The sequence below is a fragment of the Pseudorca crassidens genome, chromosome 6 (genome assembly GCF_039906515.1).
Source record: "Pseudorca crassidens isolate mPseCra1 chromosome 6, mPseCra1.hap1, whole genome shotgun sequence".
Classification (NCBI taxonomy): Eukaryota; Metazoa; Chordata; class Mammalia; order Artiodactyla; family Delphinidae; genus Pseudorca; species Pseudorca crassidens.
The window spans coordinates 93,742,728-93,765,315 of record NC_090301.1 but is presented as its reverse complement, the minus strand read 5'-3'; the positions used below and the strand labels follow the sequence as shown (position 1 = coordinate 93,765,315).

The following is a 22,588-nucleotide window of genomic DNA, read 5'->3' as shown; positions in this document are numbered from 1 at the left end:
CCCCCCGTGCTGCAGCAGGGGCCCCAATAGAGCCTTGCCTGAATTTCTTGTCTGGCCTCTGATCAATTTCTATTGATTAAGGAGGCCAAGAACCCTGGTCCGTAACAGTAGTAAACATCCCATAAACACTAGCTAACCAAACTGAAGTTTTTCAATGTTCTTTTCATTCCACAGATAACTGTTAAGCCACAATGGGCTAACTCTAATGCATCTAGTATAGTTTGGCAAGGTTATGAAGGTAGACTTTGCAGCAAAAAGGCCTGAGTTCAAATCCCAACTCTGCTACTTACTGGCTGTATGAACTTGGGCAGGCAATTTAATCTTCCTGAGCTTTAGTGGGGGCATGGTAACAGTATCTGCCTTATGGTGTAGCTGTGAAGGTTAAATAAGGTCATGAGTGTTAAGGGCTTGGCACAGTGGCTATGGGGAATACTCAGTACATGTTAATTATTTTCACTGAGTGAAATGAAGTCATAAAGGTAAACAAGAAAAATGCCTAATAATAGCACTATATGATGTAAGCTGTGACAGAGATATTTATGTCTCTATCCATAACAATGAGGCTACCCTCTTGTTCTTATTATTAGGCAATTATGCAAACTAATTACATCATGTTTACATAATGGTTTGAATTCTAAAATATATATTAAATAAATATTCTAATTTAAGATGTGTTACCTTCAAGAAAGTAGTGTTTTAGCATACTGAGAAACAAGAGATTTGGGATAAGAATGATTTATACTTCATGAATATAGAGCTCCTGTGGTCAACTTTCTTTTTGCTTTCACTGTTTTTTAAAGTAGACAATATGTGGGAAACAAGGTTATTTTTTATATGTATGAGACAATTTCTTATTTGCACTTCTTAGCTCGCAACAAAACAAACATTTTGTACAATGCTGGCATTTAATAAAAAATGTAAAGCTTATTTTTGAAGTTTTGGGGCATATTTTTAAATTTCACAGCGTGCTTAAGAGTTCTCATTTTCAGGGACTTCCCTGGTGGCGCAGTGGTTAAGAATCCGCCTGCCAATGCAGGGGACATGGGTTCGAGCCCTGCTCTGGGAAGATGCCACATGCCATGGAGCAACTAAGCCCATGTGCCACAACTACTGAGCCTGTGCTCTAGAGCCCGCGAGACACAACTACTGAGCCCACGTGCCACAACTACTGAATCCCGCGTGCCTAGAGCCTGTGCTCTGCAACAAGAGAAGCCACCTCAATGAGAAGCCCATGCACTGCAATGAAGAGTAGCCCCCACTCGCCACAACTAGAGAAAGCCCGCGCACAGCAACAAAGACCCAATGCAGTCAAAAATAAATAAAATAAATACATTAAAAAAAAAAAGAGTTCATTTTCAACTACACAGAATTTTTTTTTCAGCAGACCAGTAATCATCCTGTATATTTTTAATGCAAATACGGGTGTTTCAAATGTAAATTTGCTTTGGGTGAAGAATGTTCTAGGTGGCCTTGAGGACAGCAGACCAGGGGACTTAAGAATGATTATGACAGAGAAAAGGCAGGGTGTGAGCCAGGTCAAAGATGTAAGTACTACCACAAGGAAAGGAAGATGAGACAACCAGGGAGAGGCTAGTGAGAAGAAAGGAAAATCGGGAGATAATTGAACTAAAAGCCTACAAAAATGAAAACAACTGCTGAGGGAAAGCAGAGACCACAGTGTGGCTAAATTTGGGAACTATCCAGAGATCTGTTCCAAAATGGAAAGAGAACTACTGTCTGAAGTAATGAAATGGAAGCAGCTCTGGCTCAGCGAGATTTGGAGAAGAGAAACCAAGCAGAAAGAAGATTTATCCTACGCAGGAGCTGGACTTGTTACCCATATTAGGTTAGAGTCCTTTCTTTTGCTTATCTATGAATCTCTTACACACCAAGTTTCTCTTCAGATACATTATTTTATATATATATAAAATAAATGAAAGGGACCTCAGAAGCCATCTAGTGATCTAGGGACTTAAATGGCTGCATAAATGCTGCTGCTGGCTCTTATCCATTATGGGCCAAAAGAGGACCGGAAAAGGTCCTAAAGAGGTTAACGGAAGGGCCCAATTTCCCACAGCTATGGCTAAAAGAAGGGATACCCCTGAGATGATGGCGGGAAAAAATGAAAATTAGAGAGGCAGGCTTCCTATTTGAATACTCCACTCATTCTATTTTATTCAGAAACAGCCTGTAGTTACTTGGAAATGACAATATAGAATAATATAGCTCATACCTTTCTCTCCTTCCATCTGGAGATGCCCTACTTTATCACTCCATGGAAGCCAATGTAGGAAAATCAAAACACTGCAAAACCAAGAGTACTTAGAAGCCATGCACATTCAAACGCAGAATAAAGGAAGAAGCTTGAGTGGATTGCATCTGAGACAGTCACCCTGGTGATGGACTCCCAGGCGGGACTGGTTACTGAAGGGATAGCCACCTAGGCTTTCCTTGTGGTGGTGGAATTATTTCTTTTCATTTGAGTTGGACTTCAATTTGAGCTTCATTTGGGTTAATAAATAACTGCTTTAAAAATGTAAATATATCTAGGATCGGTAAAGAATTGTGACTCATACATTTGTGTGGATTAATTCCATGCAGGGTGTTATTTAAATACTTAGCAACAGCTACAGCAGGGGTATGAACCAGACTCCTAGAGGCCCATGCTGTGCAGGATAACAAGGAGGTCCAGGAGGCCCTAGCGGTGGGGTGAGGGAGTACAGTGAAGGGACTGAAGAAGTGGCTATGGACCGTTACCAAAATACTTAACATTTAACAGCCAGTACACCTATATCCATATATACTGGTAGAGTACTAGCCCCAGTTCCATACATTTTTTAATCCCGATAAATTAGCTGAGTTATGTGACAGACAGAGAATTCTGATTAAGAGAGGAGGGAGACAAAAATAATGCCGCTCTGGAATGAACCCCAGGGGAGAAAGAAGGCAGGAAAGAGCAAAACTAATATAAAAATTTTTTTCAGGAAAATATTCTCTCATCCTCCTTCTCTTCTTCCTAACCAGAGGCCTCTCTGTCCCCAGGACCCATAATCATACTAATATTAGCTCTAGGTTAATTCACAGAAAACAATTTGCCAAAAGCCCATATGCTGAAAGTCAATCCACCTGAAACCCAATTCACTGAAGACCAACTTGCCAAATTTACCCCATTTATTGGCCTTCTAAAAAATCATTTATAGAGTCCACAGCATTTTGAATGTGATGATACTGGGAGGGTTAAGAAGACTATGGGGAACTAGGGACCCAGGGACCTGGAGTCTCCTGACTCTTTCTGCCTCAGTTCATCCTCTCCCTGCCCTGCAGGCTCACTCTCTGCACCCTGGTCTCCTCCTGTTTGAGCCTCCTGGTCTCTCTTTCTCTAGAGCTGACGGCCTGGGCTGAGCCATGCACTGACTAACACATAGTCTGTTCCTCTGGCCTTGGAAGGTCTCTCTTCTTTGCCCCAGCTCTAACCTCCAGCTGCAGCAGCCAGATGCCGGGACAGAGATAAAGTGAACGTTCCTTAAAATGCTGACACTACAGAAATATTCATAAGCTGTTAAAAACCATCCAATTAGAACTGTTATCAACATTTTAGTTAAACAAGTTTTTGATGACAATGGGCAAAATTAGTTAATTTGGCAAAGTTTAATCGGCAAAATTGGAAGTATCCTAAAAATGCTAAATGTAGGCAATTTTTTTTTAAAGGCTTTAAAAAAGGATCTGAAAGACATCATTATAGATAGAAAAATTCCCATAGGAAATGCTGAAATTCTGCAACATTCAGAAGAAAAACATGTTGGTTAAATTTCCTTAGAACCTCTCAACAAATTGAACATTTCTTAAGATGCATGAAGCTGGAGGGTATAAAGACAAAAACCGATGAGCAGCAACCTCACCTAAGGTCCTTTAAAACACACTTCACATCCTGGCCAACAAACAAAGAAACAAATACAAATACAAAGCAAAACAAAGCAAACTGAACAAATGGTCTCCACATTACAAGATTCCAGTTTATATAAAACCATCTGTGTAAAAGACATGCACTGAGAAATCTGTGCAAGGTAACACACTGAACTATGAAAGATAAACACCTAATTCAGGAAAGCAAGATTTGGTAAGGATGACTAGGCAATTTTTTTTTAAACTTTGCACACAGATATACACTTTTCTTCAGAGACACTTAAAAACAATAAACATGTATAAATGTGGGAAGATGTGTTTCAAGTTCTTAATATTTATGTTAGAAACTAACTTAGACATAGTTCAACAGGGAATTTTAGAGAAAGAACAGCTACAAGTCATGGTTTTAGTTATATTTTTTAAATACCTATGATATCTATTGATTTTTATAGACCAAAATATAATATAATAAGCACTACTAAAAGAAAAGTTTTTAAAATAAAAGAAAAATGTCTTAGAAATAATTCTTCTATTTTTTTAGCAAATTTGACAGAATGGCATTCTAGTGTTCTAGAAAAGAAAAATATACTAGCCCTCCAAATAGGATACATAGGAAACTTAGTAAGATTCCACATAAAAAACATGTTTTTATGGAACTAAACTTGACATTAAAATTTTAATTTTGCATTATGAGAAAATGTGTACAGACTTCAATTTCATTCCTATAATATCTGATCCATTCTTTCAAAAATTAAAATTAAACTCCCCATAACTCTCACACTATATTGCTCCAGAAGGGCTAGGAAAAAAAGCAGACAGTTTGAATGACTATAAGCTTCTCTATTATTTCTTATTCAGTTTATATATGGCCTCCAAAAAGCATCTGTTACTGTACAGAGAATATAACAAATATCCATATACCCACCACTCAAAATTTATAAGTACTAATATTGTAATAGTTACTTCTGATACTTTTTTAAAATGAAAGAAAAAAAATATTTCTGATAAAGCTGCTACCACATTTTAGTCTTCCTCAGACCCATTCTCCTCCTCTTCCAGAGGCAATAAATTTATTATGTATTCTTCCAATCTTTGTTTATATATATCATTACATATATATGTATTCATAAATACATAATATTTGTGTGTATGCTCTGCATTTAAAAAACTAACATTATGTTTTCAAAATCTGATCATGTTAATGCATATAAACCTAATTCATTCATGTTAACTTCTAAGTAGTATCTTATGACAATTTATGTAGCCATTCTCCTACTGAAAGGCATTTTGGTTGTTTCCAATTTTCTGCATTCTAAAAAATGACTTGGTACACATCCTTATACATGTACCCTTATACACACGCAGGAGAATATATCCCTAGCAATGGAACTGTTTGGTTGTAGGAATGAGGTACCACCTCACACCAGTGAGAATGACCATCATTAAAAAGTCAACAAATAAGAAATCCTGCAATCCCACTCCCAGGCATATATCTGGAAAAGATGAAAACTCTAATTGGAAAAGATAATGTACTCCAATGTTCATAGAAGCACTATTTATAAGAGCCAAGACACAGAAGCAATCCAAATGCCCATGTTTAAGAAGATGTGGTATAAATATACAATGGAGTATCACTCAGCCATATTAAAAATGAAAAAAAAGAATGAAATAATGCCATTTTTAGCAACATGGATGGATTATCAGAGTAAGTGAAGTAAGTCAGATAGAGAGAGACAAATATCATATGATATCACTTATATGTGGTATATATATATGTCACACAAATAATACATATATATACACACACACAAATAATGCTGGAGTGGGTGTGGAGAAAAGGGAACCCTCCTATACTGTTGGCGGGAGTATAAATTGGTGCAGCCACTATGGAAAACAGTATGGAGGTTCCTCAAAAAACTAAAAATAGAGTTGTCATATGATCCAGCAATCCCACTCCTGGGTATATATCTGGAGAAAACTCTAATTCAAAAAGATACATGCACCCCAATGTTCATTGCAGCACTACTTACAATAGCCAAGACATGGAAGCAACCTAAATACCCACTGACAGGTGAAATTGTGGCATACACACACACACACACAAACACACACAGTGGAATACTACTCAGCCATAAAAGAATGAAATAATGCCATTTGCAGCAACATGGATAAACCTAGAGATTATCATACTAAGTGAAGTAAGCCAGACAGAGAAAGACAAGTATCATATGATTATCACTTATATGTAGAATTTAAAATATAATACAATTGAACTTATTTGTAAAACAGAAACAGACTCACAGATAGAAAACAAACTTATGAATACCAAAGGGGAAAGGGAGGGAGGGGAGGGATAAATTAGGAGTATGGGATTAACAGATACAAACTACTATACATAAAATAGATAAACAACAAGATCCTACTGTATAACACAGGGAACTATATTCAATATCTTGTAAGATCCTATAATGGAAAATAATCTGAATATATATATATATATATATATAGCTGAATCACTTTGCTTTAGACCTGAAACTAACACAATATTGTAAATCAACTATATACTTCAATAGAAAAACCCCAAAAACAACAACAAAAAAACCCAAACCAAAACATAAAATAAAATAAAGGAGCTTCCACTAACCAGATCTTTAAAAAAAAAAAAAGGCAAAGATTATAACACACTAAATAATAATAATAGAATCCCCAAGTTCATAATGATTTTTTTTTTTAAATGAGAAGCTTTTCTTCACAGAACAGCTAAAAAATAAAGAAGCAATGATGGAATTGGAAAAAACACTATTTCAAAACTGGTTCAGGCAAAGATCAATGAATGCTAAAACCACTGTGTGAAAGTTTGGGGAACAGGATAGTCACGTGATCTCAAAGTATCACACCATAGATTACATACTAATTGTAAAGAGAAAAGGGTACCTTTATGAATTTGTCTTATTTTGGTGAAGCTAGTTTCTTTTCATGTTTTTTTCTATTCTGGTCTCCTCTGATGCTCACATTGTTTGCCTATTTTTCTGTTGGCTTGTTTGCTTTACTAATTGAATTGTATAAATTCTTTATATACTTTGGACACTGTAATGCAAATATCTTTACTGACTATGTGACTTGTGTATGTTACTTTTTGTGGCAAATTTAATACATCTTTCCCTACCCTCAGGGTCACAGAGATAGTCTCCCATATTTTCTTCTTAAGGCTGGATTCTAGTTAGCTTGTTTTTCTAAGGACATGAACAGTAAGCACTGATCTATAACTGTTGGAAGATACAAGCCACTGTTACAGCTTCCTTATAATCAAAGTCATCTTTTAGTTCTTAGAGTTTTTCCACCTTTATGTGGAGGCTTTTCAATAGCATGAACGATTGAAAATTGCTATTTAAAACAATATATGATGAAGTTATATATTAAAAACAATTGAAAAGAATGTCATATAATCTTACATGAGTGAACAACATTTCATTCCTGAGCTCTTCAGACTTTTCATTTGGAGTCCAAGCTTCAGCAAACTGCAGGAAATCCCATTTTTCCTTATCACCCTCTTCAGCCTTAAGTTTTTCCTTCCTACCATTCAGTGTGCTCCCTGTAACCTGAGCCTGTAAGATGATAAAATATATGAATTTTACAACAGGTCACCTCACAGCTGACATTTACTAAGTAGTAACTTGATTTTGCATTTAAATCACAAGCAATCCAATAAAGAAAATCTTACTGTTTCAACTTATCAAGGGCTTTAGTAATATAATTATTTATAATTACAACCAAATTGCCAAGTCAATGATTCCTATGCTTAATGAGGAAAAGGTTAACTAGAGAAGCTATACTATTTGCTTTTCTCATAAAAACTTTTATTCTAATATTTATAAACTTTGAAATTGAACATACATATGATTGGCCATTTTGAATATCTATACTCAGTGCTTGAAAGCCATCCTCTAGACCTTAGTCAAGTCCTTTCTATAAACATCCCTCAAGGTTGGGGAGAAGAGACAGCTGAGTGGACGGAGCAAGCAACATCCCTAATACCTTTGCTAGAATCCGGGTACAGGCTGTCCTCTGTCCAAAATTTAGCCCGGAACTCAAGAATCCTGTTGAAAAAGGGTTTATTCTTAGCTCACAAAAAGCTAAGGGGTTTGAAAGCATTTTAGTTCCTTACTAGCTCTTCCTCCCCTAGCTGCTAAAATGGTAGAAGAAGGGCTTGGAAGACAATAGGAACACACATAAATTCATGTCTGTCTCTCATTACTGAGGATAGCAGGTAGAGTACTACCAATGAAGCCTTTTCTGGACTTGGTCCCTATCAACATCAATATCTTAGTGTACTTCGATATCCTTTGCCTGAAAACACTAAAGCTCAGCCTCTTAACTCATGCAGGCTATGGGTAATAATGAGTAAGTGGTAACCTGGTTTAAATTCAAGCTTTACCTTGCGATTCAACATTCCCCACATAAGGGTGTCTAGAGTCCCATTTGCAATAAGGTAGTGAATATTCACAGAACTGCACTGTCCAATCCGGTGAGCACGGTCTTCTGCTTGTTTTATGTGTCCAGGGTCCCAATACAACTCAGCAAATACAACATGACTTGCAGCAGTAAATGTCAAACCCTAAGCAAAATAAAGAAACTGAGATGCAAATAAACTGAGAATTTAGCATAGAGCCATATATAATAAAGTCTTTTGAGTATGTTCAATGGACAAGAGAACACTGAAGGACTTAAAAACAAATGAGTCTTTCATTTTAAGCCAAATTAAGAAAATTTAATTCATGAAAGGCAAATGAAGACTGCTTATTGCAAGATAGCCAGGTGAACTACAAAGAACACATTTAAAAGGTACTTCAATATTTCAAAAGTCAGTTTAATGGATACATATATAAACAAAATCACTTTAACCTCTGATGAAGACTGGATTCACATTACCACTGGAAAATCTAATAAAATATATTATAAATGAGAATATAATTTCTAACACATGGTATCCATGGCAACTATGACAGCAATGACATCCTCTATTCATTTAATTCATACTGCTGTTCTATAAAGCAAGAAAATCATGTCTACAGTCACACTCTTTTCTTTCTATGGAATTTCTCATGTTGCATCCCAAAGACTCTGACATTTACTGACTTGTATCTTGATGTATAAAACACAACTGCATTTTTGTGCAATTGCATTTTATATCAGTTTGAAATAGTGTAACATTAAAAATATTAACTAAGTCTTGTTTTACAATTAATATATGAAATAATGCAAATCTCCTCAAACTAAAAATGTGTCAAAAAATGCATGACTTTAAAGTGGATAGGCCGAGCGAAATGTGGACCATAATTACGCTATTGCTACATAGTGGTAAGTGATATTAGGTAGTCAGCAGAAATACCTACTATACTTTCGAAGTGTCATCTAATCCAATCTATGCTGTTGTTCACGTGTACTGGAACTTCAGTAAGTGACTGTTGTGACTGCTGTGCTGTTATTTTAACTTGAAGTATTTTTATATCACATACCTTCATACTAGCATTCATTAAATGGCGGCACCAGTTCTCAAGCTGAACGTAGAAGTAATAAAAACATGGAGAGAGTCAAATACACACCATGCTAAACTGTGCTGCTGTTTAGGATATAAAATGCCACACATTGAGAGATAATGCAGAAAAATTAAGTAGTATTGATATTTAAAGATGGACACCTTTAAGTGTGTAACAAGTATCATAGGACCATACAAGAATCCACGTTGATGTTGGCAGGATCAACGTCACACAAAGATGATACTAAATTGGGCTTCCCTGGCAGTAAGTGATTAAAATTCCGTGCTTCCACTGCAGGGGCGTGGGTTCGATCCCTGGTCGGGGAACTAAGATCCTACCTGTGGCGCTGCATGGCCAAAAAAAAAAAAAAAAAAGATGCTACTAAATTACAATGGAAGAGTCACAAACCTCCAAAACAAAGCCCTTTCTACAATACCTTCCTTTATTGCTATGAAGATATTAGTATTCAAGTATATGAGTTTTGAACTATACAAGGTCTTCAGGAATATAGCCTTGAATAAAATGTGAGTGCCTTGCAAAATCTTAATTTCAGAAAGTCTTTTATCAGGCCACTCCAAGACTCTCCTGCCCAGCTTCCTCCTACTTATCTTCTCCTGAGCTATCAGTATTCCATTTCTACTTTTAAGCTCTTTTTGATGATATTCTCTATGGCTGAAATATTCTAACAGATATAAAACTAGATTACTGGAAATTTAATCCAACATGAGGAAAGTGTTGAGACAACCCTCCTTTTGGCTAGAACTCCTAGTGAGTTAGCTCTAGAACTTCTTCATCCTCATGGATTCTCACCATATATACAGTTTTATCTACATCAGTTAGCTGGGTAAAAGGAGAACTTTGGCCCTGGTCCAGATTCCGGAATCCACAGAAGCTGCCAGATATGCCATATAGCAGGTTGGATATTTAACAGCAATATGCTCAATTACTTTCCCCTATGTTAAATATCCTGGCTTAGACGTTTACATCAAAATATTTTAGAATGTTAGTAGGAAAGACATCCAGAAGGATCCCCTCTTACACAGGGTGGCAGAGACTAATATCTATTCTTTTCTTATTCCTTTGTAATGTGACACCTGATGTTTAATATGACTAATTGGAATAACGGTTACTTTCTCCAACTTCCCTTGAAGTTAGTTGTGGCCCTGGGACTAACTGCAGGCCAGTGAGATACAGCATGCCTTTCTCCAGTCAACTGCCTGGATCGTAGATGTGATGGATAAGCTCTAGCAGCCCTCTTAGATGGAAACAACCTAAATGCCCATCGACAGACAAATGGATAAACAAGATGTGGTACATATATACAATGGAATATTACTCAGCCATAAAAGGGAATGAAATTGGGTCATTTGTAGAGACGTGGATGGACCTAGAGACTGTCACAGAGAGTGAAGTTAAGTCAGAAAGTGGAAAACAAATATCGTATATTAACGCATGTATGTGGAACCTAGAAAATTGGTACAGATGAACCGGTCTGCAGGGCAGAAATTGAGACACACATGTAGAGAACAAACGTATGGACACCAAGGGGGGAAAGCCGCGGGGGGTGGGGATGGTGGTGTGATGAATTGGGCGATTGGGATTGATATGTATACACTGATGTGTATAAAATGGATGACAAATAAGAACCTGCTGTATAAAAAAAATTAAATTAAATTAAAAAAAAAAGAGATATCTGCTAGGAGTGGTAAAGCAGAAAACCAGAAGGGGCCTAAGTGCTAAGAAACTACCATGCTAGCCTTAGACTGCCTATATCAGAGAATAAAACTTTGTGATTTAAGTCATTCTTAATTTGGGTTTTCATTTACTTACAGCCAAACCTAACTCTAAAGGACAAACCAAGGGCACTCTATGAAAAGTTCAGAAAGACAGAAGAGTTCTTTTCCCTCAGGCCACCTTGCCTCACAGACTCTGATGAAAACAACCAAAGATAAGTGCTATAAAGAAAGGGATGAGAAAAGTCTACGCAAATTCAAAGGAAGGAAAAGATCATGGAAAAGTATTATAATCACACTAGCTATATTCTTTTAGGAAATTATCTCCTTGAAAATTTAGGAAGCTTAGTCAGAGGTGTTGAGGTCTCCTTCTGTTACACTTTCTAGCACTCTCCAAAGTAGAATGAATATTTATCACACCAGATATAAAGTTATAGTTATGGTTAATCATCTTGACATTTTTATCATCTCAACAATTCATTATCAAATTTAGACCTGAAACTTCTTACCTGACCAGCAGCCTGAATGCTTAGAATAGCCACACGAGTCTCAGGATCCTTTTGAAACTGATTAACCAGATGTATTCTTTCTGAAGATGGGACACTTCCATCAATCCTAATGTAACGAGTCTACCACCAACAACAAGGGAAATGGCAAAATTAGGACAAGCTCCTATGCATCCATCTTATTATACATACTTTACAGCTTATTTTTATGTTCACATAATAAAACAGAAAGTGGTGAAGATGACAGGTTAGTAAATGTTACACAAGAAGAATTTTTTTTTTTTTTTAACTAATATCATAGTACTCTATTTGTTGTTTGATAGACAGTTGTTTCCACTTCTGGGGTATTGCAAACTGTGCTGCAGGGAATACCTTCACAGATGTCTCTGTCTCTTTGTGTTCCTGTGTCAGTTTCTCTGAAGTATGTATTCAGGAGTAGAAGTCCTGGATCGATTTTAAATGTTATCCCTTCCAAGGCAGTCTCCCAACCAGATGATAGTGCCCAAAAAGCTGTTGCTAAGAAACAGCACAGAAGGCGTCCCCAATGGTGTTGACGATGAGCGGGAGTTGGTCTAGCTGGTGTCAGGACTTAATGAAGCTCAGGTTCTTGATGTCTCATCACAGAAAGAATTCAGTGAGAGACAAAGTGATAGGCAAGAAGCGGATTTATTCAGAGAGAAACACACTCCCCAGACGGAGTGTGGGTCATCTCAGGAGGTGAGAAAGGTCAATACAAGAAGAATCTTAACCAGATTTCTTTAAAGCTTCTTATAACAATTTTGTATTTTTAAATCTTTTAAGCTACTTGAGAGTGGGATCTATGTCTAGTTCATCTTCATACCATCAATGCCAGGTGTGATGCCACATATATAACAGGAGCTCTATAATCATTACTGGATTAAGCTAATGTTGTTATCAGTAACATTCTATGTAAATTAATAAGCAAACTTTAAATCATGGATCAGACTAATTCTAAAGTAACAGGATCACTAATTCCAAAGTAAAAGTAAAGTCAGACATGTGAGAAAAGAAAAAGAAGATTCTGCCCGTGTATTAGGGATTCATGAAGAGTAGTCCGGAAATGTCACAACATTAACTGGGAAAACATTTTTTTTAATGTACCATTTGAGTTCTCTTTTCTCACATTATTAAACTTAAAAGAAATATGTGACATGGTCATCTCCACTGAGGTAGGGAACCAAGACACCCAAATACATTTTTACAAAGTGAGGAAACATTAAATGCTAAACTGAACAGTGCTCTTTTAAGAACGATGTGAGTTAAGAAAAAGGAGCAATCAGTGTGTGTTAGAATAGCTAAAAAGAACTTATTACTCAACTTTGTAAAAACAAATATAAGCCCTGAATTTCAAATTGCCTCATTTTTATATGCACTTTTATGGAAAACGTTGCCTTAAATAGTTGAGACATACAAATACTCAGTTTTATAAGGGAATCATCAAGTTAATCATTAAATAGAATGCCCCTTATCAACTTCCTATGTCTTCACAAAACAGATATAAATTGACCAGTGATCCACTTAATATCCATCAAGGGAGATTACAGAATCTTTTGAGGGTCTTTCTAAAGAAAACACATTGTCAGGCTAGGGAGAGTTTTACCTACGTTTTTAACTCTTAGTGACGCTAAATGGGATTCTAAACATACCAGTAAAGTGGGAGTGGGAAGAGACACACTTAGAAAAGATTCCGGTGGTTTTAAGGTGTAATGAATCAGAATAAAAAATCTAACGTTACTGTTCAATCATTTAAAATTTATTTCTAAGGCTAATTATCTCTTCCTCGGAGGGTGTTTCACAGATACAATGTGATAATGATAAAGCATCTTTTAAATATACAGCACTTTACTATATCATATTATCATAAATCTTTCTATGAAGAAAACACTAGAATTACATCTTTGGTAATGTTAATGAACATATTAGCAAATGCTTGAATATGTATACAAAGTTTTAAAAAAAATATGGCTTTATTCCTCCCTTTAAAATATCCACCTGCACAGGCAAGTGGTTCTGCTGCTACATGTATATTAAGCTCATATAATTTGTCAGGAACTTTCTCTGGCCGATTCAGAGCACCTCTGGAAGCCCTTAGCACATATGACACGTTTACACTGGATGTAACCAGGTTTACACTCTGAAAGAAAAAATGGCAGATGCTGTGGCCGATAGGGCTGTTGGAAAACAAGGTGGACGGAATAGAATGCAGTGAGGCCAGCAGGTTTGGTGGCGCTTACCTGGGCATATGTTTCAAACCCACCTACATTAAATCTTAATAATCATATTCTATAGAGTAGGCTGCCTGGAAGTTTAAAAGGTATGACTGCGGCTGGGCACTAAAATTGGCTGAAATCATTCTTTTTTCCCCTCAAAATCACCCACATTCTAAGGCCACCATGTTGGTAAACAAAAAATTTTAACTGCCTATACCAATCTCAAATGGTCCAGTAACAAACCCAGAATTCACATTATAGCCTATCAAGGCAGCATATTTTAATCAATCCAGATAATTTGATCAGTGGAAAATTATGACTGGTATAAAAGGGAAAACTTAATAGTATATTATCAATACAACAGAAATATAATATTAGTATAACTGCAATAAAAATACATAATAATAATTTATAGATATAATACCATCCCATAATCTAAAGAAGGCAAAAAAGCTCAGTTATAAAACTACAATTGATGTTTAGTATATTAAAAACTGCATTCTAGGGTTTCCCTGGTGGCGCAGTAGTTGAGAGTCTGCCTGCCGATGCAGGGGACGCGGGTTCATGCCCCGGTCTGGGAAGATCTCACATGCTGCGAAGTGGCTGGGCCCGTGAGCCATGGCTGCTGAGCCTGCGCGTCTGGAGCCTGTGCTCCGCAACGGGAGAGGCCACAACAGTGAGAGGCCCATGTACCGAAAAAACAAAACAAAAAACAAAAAACCCCCCTGCATTCTAAGAAGTACTTTATAGAATTATGGTAACATACCTTGTTTTCTATGACGGCTTCTGTGCAAGCTTGGAGCATGCTTAAATGATGTGCAAAAACCAGAAATTTAAGCGAATCATTCCGAAGCATCATCTTAATATAATCCTTTACAGCACCTGCCTAAATATTAAAAGTTAAACCTTATTAATGTCATAAAAATGTTTATTAAAAAATCATGTCATTTTCTTTAATAAAGCAAGAAAAGCTTGGAAAATCAGTAAGTTTCTATGAACTTTTAATTGTTTTGTTCTCTAGGTAGCTTAAAGTAGAAGCCCACAAGTGAAGGAGCACACGGAAGAAGAGGGACAAGAGAGGGAAAAAAACTGAGACGTAAAACAAGAGCAAGATAAGAATTAGATTTTAAAAAACAAGACAGGGAAAGAGTCTCAAAGGAAAGTAGGTAGTCAAGTTGGCTGTGGCCAGGAAGGGGTTGGTGGTTTTGTTTAGAAAGTAATTTTCAAAAAAAGCTCATATAGGGACTTTCCTGGTGGTCCAGTGGGTAGGGCTCTGCCCTCCCAATGCAGGGGGCCTGGGTTCAATCCCTGGTCAGGGAACTAGATCCCACATGCATACTGCAACTAAGAAGTCTGCATGCCGCAAGTAAGAGCCTGCATGCAACTAAAGATCCCGCATGCTGCAAGGAAGATCCCACATGTCGCAATGAAAACCTAGTACAGTCAAGATAAATAAATATTTTTTTAAAAAAGGGCTCATATAGAAGACTAAGTGGAATAGAGTGAAGGAGAAAATGGAAGATAAAAAGTCAAATGACATTTTTTTGTGTGTGGGAAAGACTGAAAAAGTAAGAAAGCTGGGCTGAAGTTTAAAGATTATGAAAAGTTGGGCTATTCATTTTTTTAAACTAAGAAACTTAGGTAGGTTTACAAATAGGTTGTTGAAGGTGCAGAAAGGCTAAGAGAAATGGAAAATGAGGGGATTTAGCTTGCCTCTAGGATGGAGAAGGTCTCAGAAGAGGCTGGAGTAATGCTATTAAGAGCACAAGAGAGAACAGGGAGGAATACAAAAAAATTGTGAGGTAGAAGGGAGAAAATCAAACAAGTTCATACTGAATAGGGTTTTCTTAGTTAACTTGAGGCCAGGTTACCAATTAAGAGTAAGAAATCAATATGAGATGAATTAAATAGGAGTTAAATTTAAAGTGGATAGCATGAATTAAATTTAAAACATGAATATAGTGTCTCTTAACTGTGAAAAACTAGTTAGACATTTTGGGAAAAGATAGCAGGCTGAATATATTTAACCTCCACTCCTTCTCAGTGCTATATTTAAATGATAGAAAAATGTATAGAGAAAAAGAAAATTGGAGACAGATCAATAGCAACAAAACTTTGGAAGCTAAAAAGTAGACAGATGCCTGGTAACTGATTAGCCAACCTGACAGTTCTTAAGCTGCCAGTACGGAGTGTTGAGAAGTACCTGATTTAAAATGGAGTGATCTGAAAGTGATCAGGAAATGTCACCTCTGGAAGTGAGGATCGGGGTGTGGCTAAAACAGGAGGATTGTTTGAAAGATTGTTTAAGTAGCTGAATATGTGCAACACTGATCCATATCCTTTCTCTACGTAGTCCACTTAATAGATGACTTCCCAATCCATCCTGGCAGAAAACTATAGATTTATTTTCTGGAAAGGGCAAAATAGAGGGTATCTAGATGGAGGAATCCTACATTGATGGTAGGTCATCCTGCAAAAATCATGGGAATTAAATGAAAGTTACATAATAAAGGCTGAGATCTATCCCTCCCCCTCCCCCTTCTTATCCCCAAGGGTTCCAAAACAGAAAAACAGGCTTATGTCCTCTAGGCAGGGGAGCAGAATCATATAAAATGACCCTTTTCTAGAATATCTGACCAAAGACAAAAGACTAAAGATATTGATATTGGGGTTCCTCAACAAGACATCCCAATCAGATCACTTTTTATTGAAGGCCATAGTTTACAAGACATATCCACGAAGAGCTTCTAGTCAGTATTTAATGTCTTACTTGTAAATATAAGCAAACAACCAAGGATCACCAGACATTTATGGAAAGCAACCTATATGAACAGATAAACTATGCAGAGAGAGGAAAAAAACTAGAAGAGATTACATTTATAAAACAAGAACAGGATGCTACAAAAAAGGGAAGAGTTGGGGGGGTAGGGGTGGGGGAGTACTCTTGAAGAGTAAAAATATAGTAGCAGAAATTAAAAATGCACTGGTTACTAAGCTAAGAAAATCTTCCAGGAAGTAGATGGAAAAAAATACAGAAAATATAAGAAAATTATAGAACCAGGCCATGAGGGCAATATATGAAAAATAAAAGTTCTAGAAAACAATACAGAAAAAAAGGAAATAATAAAAAAATTAAGAATATTTTATAGAACTTAAAGCTGTAAGTTTCCAAAATGGAAACTGTAAAATGCCCACTGAAGATCCTTCACAATGGATGAAAATGGATCCAGAGCGAGGCCCATCATCATGAAATTTTAGAACACTGGGAACAAACAAACGATTCTCTAAGCTTCCAGAGAGGGGAAGAATAGATTTCACGAACAAAACAAAATAAAAAATTTGAATTGCATTGGATATCTCAACATCAGTACTGAAAATTCTGAGAGAAAGTGATTTCTAACTAACAATTTATGTTCAGCCAAATGAAAAATCAGATATAAAAGTAGAACAAAGCCATTTTCAAATATGCAGGGGTTTCAAACAATTTACCTCCAATATACGCTTTCTTGGGAGGCTACTAGAGAATGTGGTCCTGCCAAACAATGGAGTAAACAAATAAAGAAAGTAATATATATGTAAAAAAAGAGGTAATTCAGCACACAGGAGAAATAAAGAAAAACCCCTGGATGAGAGCTCTGCAACAGATCCAAAGAGCAATGGTCCAGACTGCAGCTGATCAAATACTGCAGGGAAGATTTGTTTAAGAAGATAAAATTAATGCAATCCTAATGTTTATAGGTACTGAGAGAAGACTGAACGACTAAGGTAAAGTTTGAGGATGAATTAGTGAAAATGAGTTGTAAAAGAAAAAAGAAAATATCCATAGTATATCGATAGTATATTACATGGTTCATCTGTAAATATTATAAACATGGTTCTAATAATATACATGGTGAATAGTGATCAAGCCAAAATTAGTATACATTTCTATAAAATTAGTAAAACTGTATCTCTTCAACTCTTTCTATTGATAGATTGATCTGTCAATTTATCAATCTACCTACCTCCCTACCTATCACTTCGTTAGAAGAATGGGAATAGGGGAAAGGTCTGGGTGTGAGGGTGGGGCTGACGGGTGAAAGAGCTAAAATTGTATCTTCCATATTGGGAAGCCAATAGATGACAGCTCAAATTACAAAGCAAGCAGCAATACACACCAAGAAGCAAGATAAACACATTGCTGAGGGATTTGAAGTAAATCCCCAAAAAATCAGCTAAAAGAAAAGAAAGTGGTTGCCTCTGGGGAATAAGTTTAGGGGACCATTATTTTTTGAAATGTCTATTTCTTCTCGTTAAATTATGATCATATGTAGCTTTGATAATAACTAAAAAAATTTTAAAACGGGGGCATTTTGAAATTGAAAAATACCTATTTAAAATTCATGCATATGACTATGAAGTCACAAGATTGATTCTGCAAGCTAAATTTTGTATGTCTAAGTTTTCTAAACAATAAAAATTCACACAATGAGACTGGAGGCTGTTAAGAACTTTAGCCTTGGACTTTAGTGCCTCAGAAAGTAGAAATGAAGCCCTCTCAAAATAAGGAGCTATAAATTCCAGATATGTTGCCATGGTAACTGAACCACTTTAATAAACTGCATGTTTGCCTAAAGAGCTATATTTACTGTGATAAGCCTTTCAAAAAGTACATATCAAGTTGGAGTATTTTTAAGGTGCATTCATTTACCAGCCACTGCAGACTTACAAACTATATAATCACTGTACCCCTAGTCTCAGATGCATTCCCCACCTCTTCACAAGCAAGCTGTTTCTGCCAGTCTCCTCCACTAACATCAAACCCTCCTCAGTACAACCAGAAACTGCTCATGCCAAAGCTCAAGCCCCCACTCCCTATTCCTTCCAATCACAGGTTCAGAAAGGTTTATGGTTACTATTAACATAAAGTTCAATTATATAAAGTTCAATGGCCTAAACAGTCTCTCGGGACTAACCTGTTAACTTAACCATCATTGTGACATTGCTTCCTAGGAGAGAATGTGTTTGGAGAACCAAAACATCTACGTAACAAAGGAACTTCGGGATTCTCTTAGGTTCTTAGGTTGGGGACTGCACAGGTTTGCATTTTAAAATTAACTATACGTGCATTTCCCCTGTTCTGATTCTATTCTAAATAAAACAGTCACTGCATTGTCATATTTTAAGGCATCTGAGCAGAAATTTGCTTTTAAAGTATCTTAAGTGCATATTATATAGGAATGGCAGGTTCTGTCAATGGTCAGCATTTTGATTATACTGGTTCAGGTTTTGTAGAAGCTGCCATGTTCACAATTCCATCTTATTTTACTGAAATTGGTCTGTTAGTACTGTGTCTGTGAGTCAAAGTTCTAATTTAAATAATTAATGAAGACCACACACTCCATCTCATTTAAAGAAATGCAGAAATAAAGAGAATATGTTGTACAATTTATTTCTACATTTTTTTTTTCAGTGAATAGGTGTACATCATATTTTGAAGTAAAAGTAGTTAAAGAAAAACCTACATTGCATTAAAGACCTGATGAAAGGTACTTTACGTTGTCAGCCTTTAATCACAAAATAAGACTGAGAAAGAGTGAAAAAAGAAAACAACACCCAACTGGAGCTGTGACAAAGACTTTCTCCTTGACCGAACTTCAGTTACGCTTCTCTGAGCCCTGTTTTTGACTAGGCCTCAACTTTGGCCTTCTGTCTTGCCCTTGCCAGGCCCAGTCTTCACAAGAATCCTGCTAAGTCAGTTTATCAAGAATGCTTCCACACTTGACACCTGATCGACTCTTGGTATCTGATCAAGTTCCTCATCCCCACTTTTGATAGCTAATTCCTTCGCCTTCTTTTAGCAAGAAACCTGTTTTGGCCTTGGTTTCAAACTGACAAGTGCAGACAACCCCGCTGCAAGGAGCTCTAGAATCACCGGTTATCCAAATAGGAGAGTGAGCGACCAAAGAAACCATAAATGATTTAATGAGCCATTCATAGTTTCACTGTATCAGCCTGCGTACTTAGACATGCATAGTTTAATCTTCCAGACAAGCACATGCTGCTGGCAGGAACAACCAGTTTAGCAAGAATCCCCCTACCCTTGATGTCTCCTCTTAGTAATTTTCCATCCACCAACCTCTTGATCCTGCTTGTTGGCTATAAATCCCCACCTCTCCCTGTGTTCAGCGATGAGTGATCTCTCTCCTCAACTGCAGTAGAGTTGACTCCAAGTCTTCCTTACTGTTTTAACAAGGATCAGAAAAGAAGCTTCTCCTTAAGTTTTGAAGTCCTCAGGCCCCAGACTAAACGGCAGTTCTGTTTAGATATCTGGTGGGCACATACTTTAAGGACAACTCTTTAAGCCCTTATTAGTCAACAAGAGGTGAATTGTGATAGGTCTAAGCAAGCCTAGCACTTTCATTCCCCCTGCAAGTGATTCTGACTAGTAAGAAACATGGGAAGTTTGCTGGAGGTTTCAAAAAAATCCTAACTGACAAAAGGGACATTATGGAAAGCTCTTCCTTGCTTTGGACATATGGCCTGCACTTGATACCAGGAATTGCAGCGGTCACCCTGAGGCTACTATGGAGGCTACTGATGAAAGCACTGAATAGCCTTTAGTATATTCAGAGTCGTACACCCTTCACCACAACTTCAGAATATCTTCATTACCCCGCACAAAATCTTTCATCTCTTAGCAATCACCCCACCCCCACTGCAGGTCCCTGGATCACCCCTAGCTGTAGGCAAACACTAATCTATTTTCTGTATCTATGGACTGGACTACTTTGTTTTTTTAATATATTTATTTATTTATTTTTGGCTGCATTGGGTCTTCGTTGCTGCCCGTGGGCTTTTCTCTAGTTGTGGCAAGCGGGGGCTACTCTTCGTTGCGGTGCGCGGGCTTCTCATTGCAGTGGCTTCTCTTGTTGCGGAACACAGGCTCTAGGCGCGCGGGTTTCAGCAGTTGCAGAAAATAGGCTCAGCAGTTGTGGCTTGCAGGCTCTACAGCACAGGCTCAGCAGTTATGGCGCACGGGCTTAGCTGCTCCGCAGCATGTGGGATCTTCCCGGACCAGGGCTCAAACCCATGTCCCCTGCAGTGGCAGGCGGACTCTCAACCACTGCACCACCAGGGAAGCCCGACTGGACTATTTTGACATTTAATATAAGTGGAATCACATAATATGTGGTCTTGTGTGACTGGCTTCTTTATTAGCATAATGTTTTAATCCACATTGTAGCATTTTTCACTGTTTAACTTCTTTTTTTTATTGCCAAATAACATTCCATTGTGTGGACATACCACATTTTATTTGTCCATTCATCAGTTGATATCCTCTCTGCCTCTTTTATTTTTATAATTTGTTTATTTTATTTTATTTATTTTTGGCTGTGTTGGGTCTTTGTTGCTGCATGCGGGCTTCCTCTAGCTGCGGCAAATGGGGGTTACTCTTCGTTGCGGTGCATGTGGTTCTCATTGTGGTGGCTTATCTTGTTGTGGAGCATGGGCTCTAGGCACATGGGCTTCAGCAGTTGTGGCACACAGGTTCAGTAGTTGTGGCTAGTGGGCTGTAGAGCGCAGGCTCAGTAGTTGTGGCACACAGGCTTAGTTGCTCCGCAGATGTGGGATCTTCCTGGACCAGGGATCGAACCCGTGTCCCCTGCATTGGCAGGTGGATTCTTAACCACTGCACCACCAGGGAAGTCCCACCTCTCTTGTTTTTATTCACTTATCTATTTCACCTTATAGTGTTTCTTATTAATTTATTTGTGATAACTTACCTTTTATCCTTTAAAATGATCTTAAATGAAGAAAGGAAAGTAACAAGTAAAAGAGAACATGCATTGCTTATTCACCTCCCTACCTGCCCTGCAGACCATCACAAAGAAAGGCTAGCAATTTGTCTTCTGCTATCCCTTTCCCGTTGCCAATGGTTCTTAATTTAGAAACCATTCCATCAACCTGAAAAAATATTTTCAAATCTGGTAGAAGACAGCCTTCAGGGGAAAATGGTCATTCCATACTCTATCAGTGTTCTGGACATTTTTACAGAGCCCCATGCCTAAATTTCCCCATAGAAAACTTCCAAAAATAGTTTGGGTGAACTATTAGAAGCATGATTTTCTTATCTCTAGGCATGCTTATGAATCCATCTGTAAACAGAAATCTAACACTTCTAATACGTCTAATCTTTTGACACTGGCCCAGTTTTGCAAGCAGCCCATTTTACACTGAGAAACAGAAGGGCTATGATACCGTATGTAAGAAGAGAGTAACCCCAATTTAATACCTTAGCCAACACAATTTTACAAAAGAACCTGAGATCCTAAACCTTTCCATAAAACTTTTTGGAACAAGATATAATAAAGCAATTGTTCTACCTAATCATTCTATCTAATCTATTTATCTGGCAAGGATGGATGAGAGAGAACATTCCCATGAATAACCTACTCCATTGGGTTAACCAAATTTAGACAAAGTTAGAAAGTAAAGGCAATAGTATTAGGAACTTAACTTTCTTCATAAAGGTTGATTTCATGTGAATTTGATCATAAAAGTCATTGATCAAAAGAGCTAATCTAATTCTTTAAAAACTGAATCAATTTTGAGAAACATTCTCAATTTCTTTCTAAATTCCATCCATCGATCATGTCAATAAGGTTATCAACTTTGTACAACTGAAGTTAAGCAAG

At 37.1% G+C, this 22,588-nt stretch overlaps 1 protein-coding gene across 9 annotated transcripts in view; it reads right to left on the bottom strand.

Annotated features, from left to right (window-relative positions):
• The window catches only part of ZRANB3 (zinc finger RANBP2-type containing 3), a 286,433-nt gene that overhangs the window by 62,753 nt on the left and 201,092 nt on the right, over window positions 1–22,588 (bottom strand). For 8 of the 9 annotated variants that reach the window (XM_067742088.1, XM_067742089.1, XM_067742087.1 and 5 more), the window contains 4 exons: window positions 14,677–14,796; window positions 11,683–11,802; window positions 8,339–8,518; window positions 7,356–7,508 (listed from right to left, as the gene is read on the bottom strand). In XM_067742088.1, the coding sequence (XP_067598189.1) occupies window positions 7,356–7,508; window positions 8,339–8,518; window positions 11,683–11,802; window positions 14,677–14,796 (573 nt within the window). Of the gene's footprint in view, window positions 1–7,355; window positions 7,509–8,338; window positions 8,519–9,419; window positions 9,459–11,682; window positions 11,803–14,676; window positions 14,797–22,588 lie in introns of those variants that run through there. The other variant, XM_067742096.1, reaches the window with a different exon arrangement.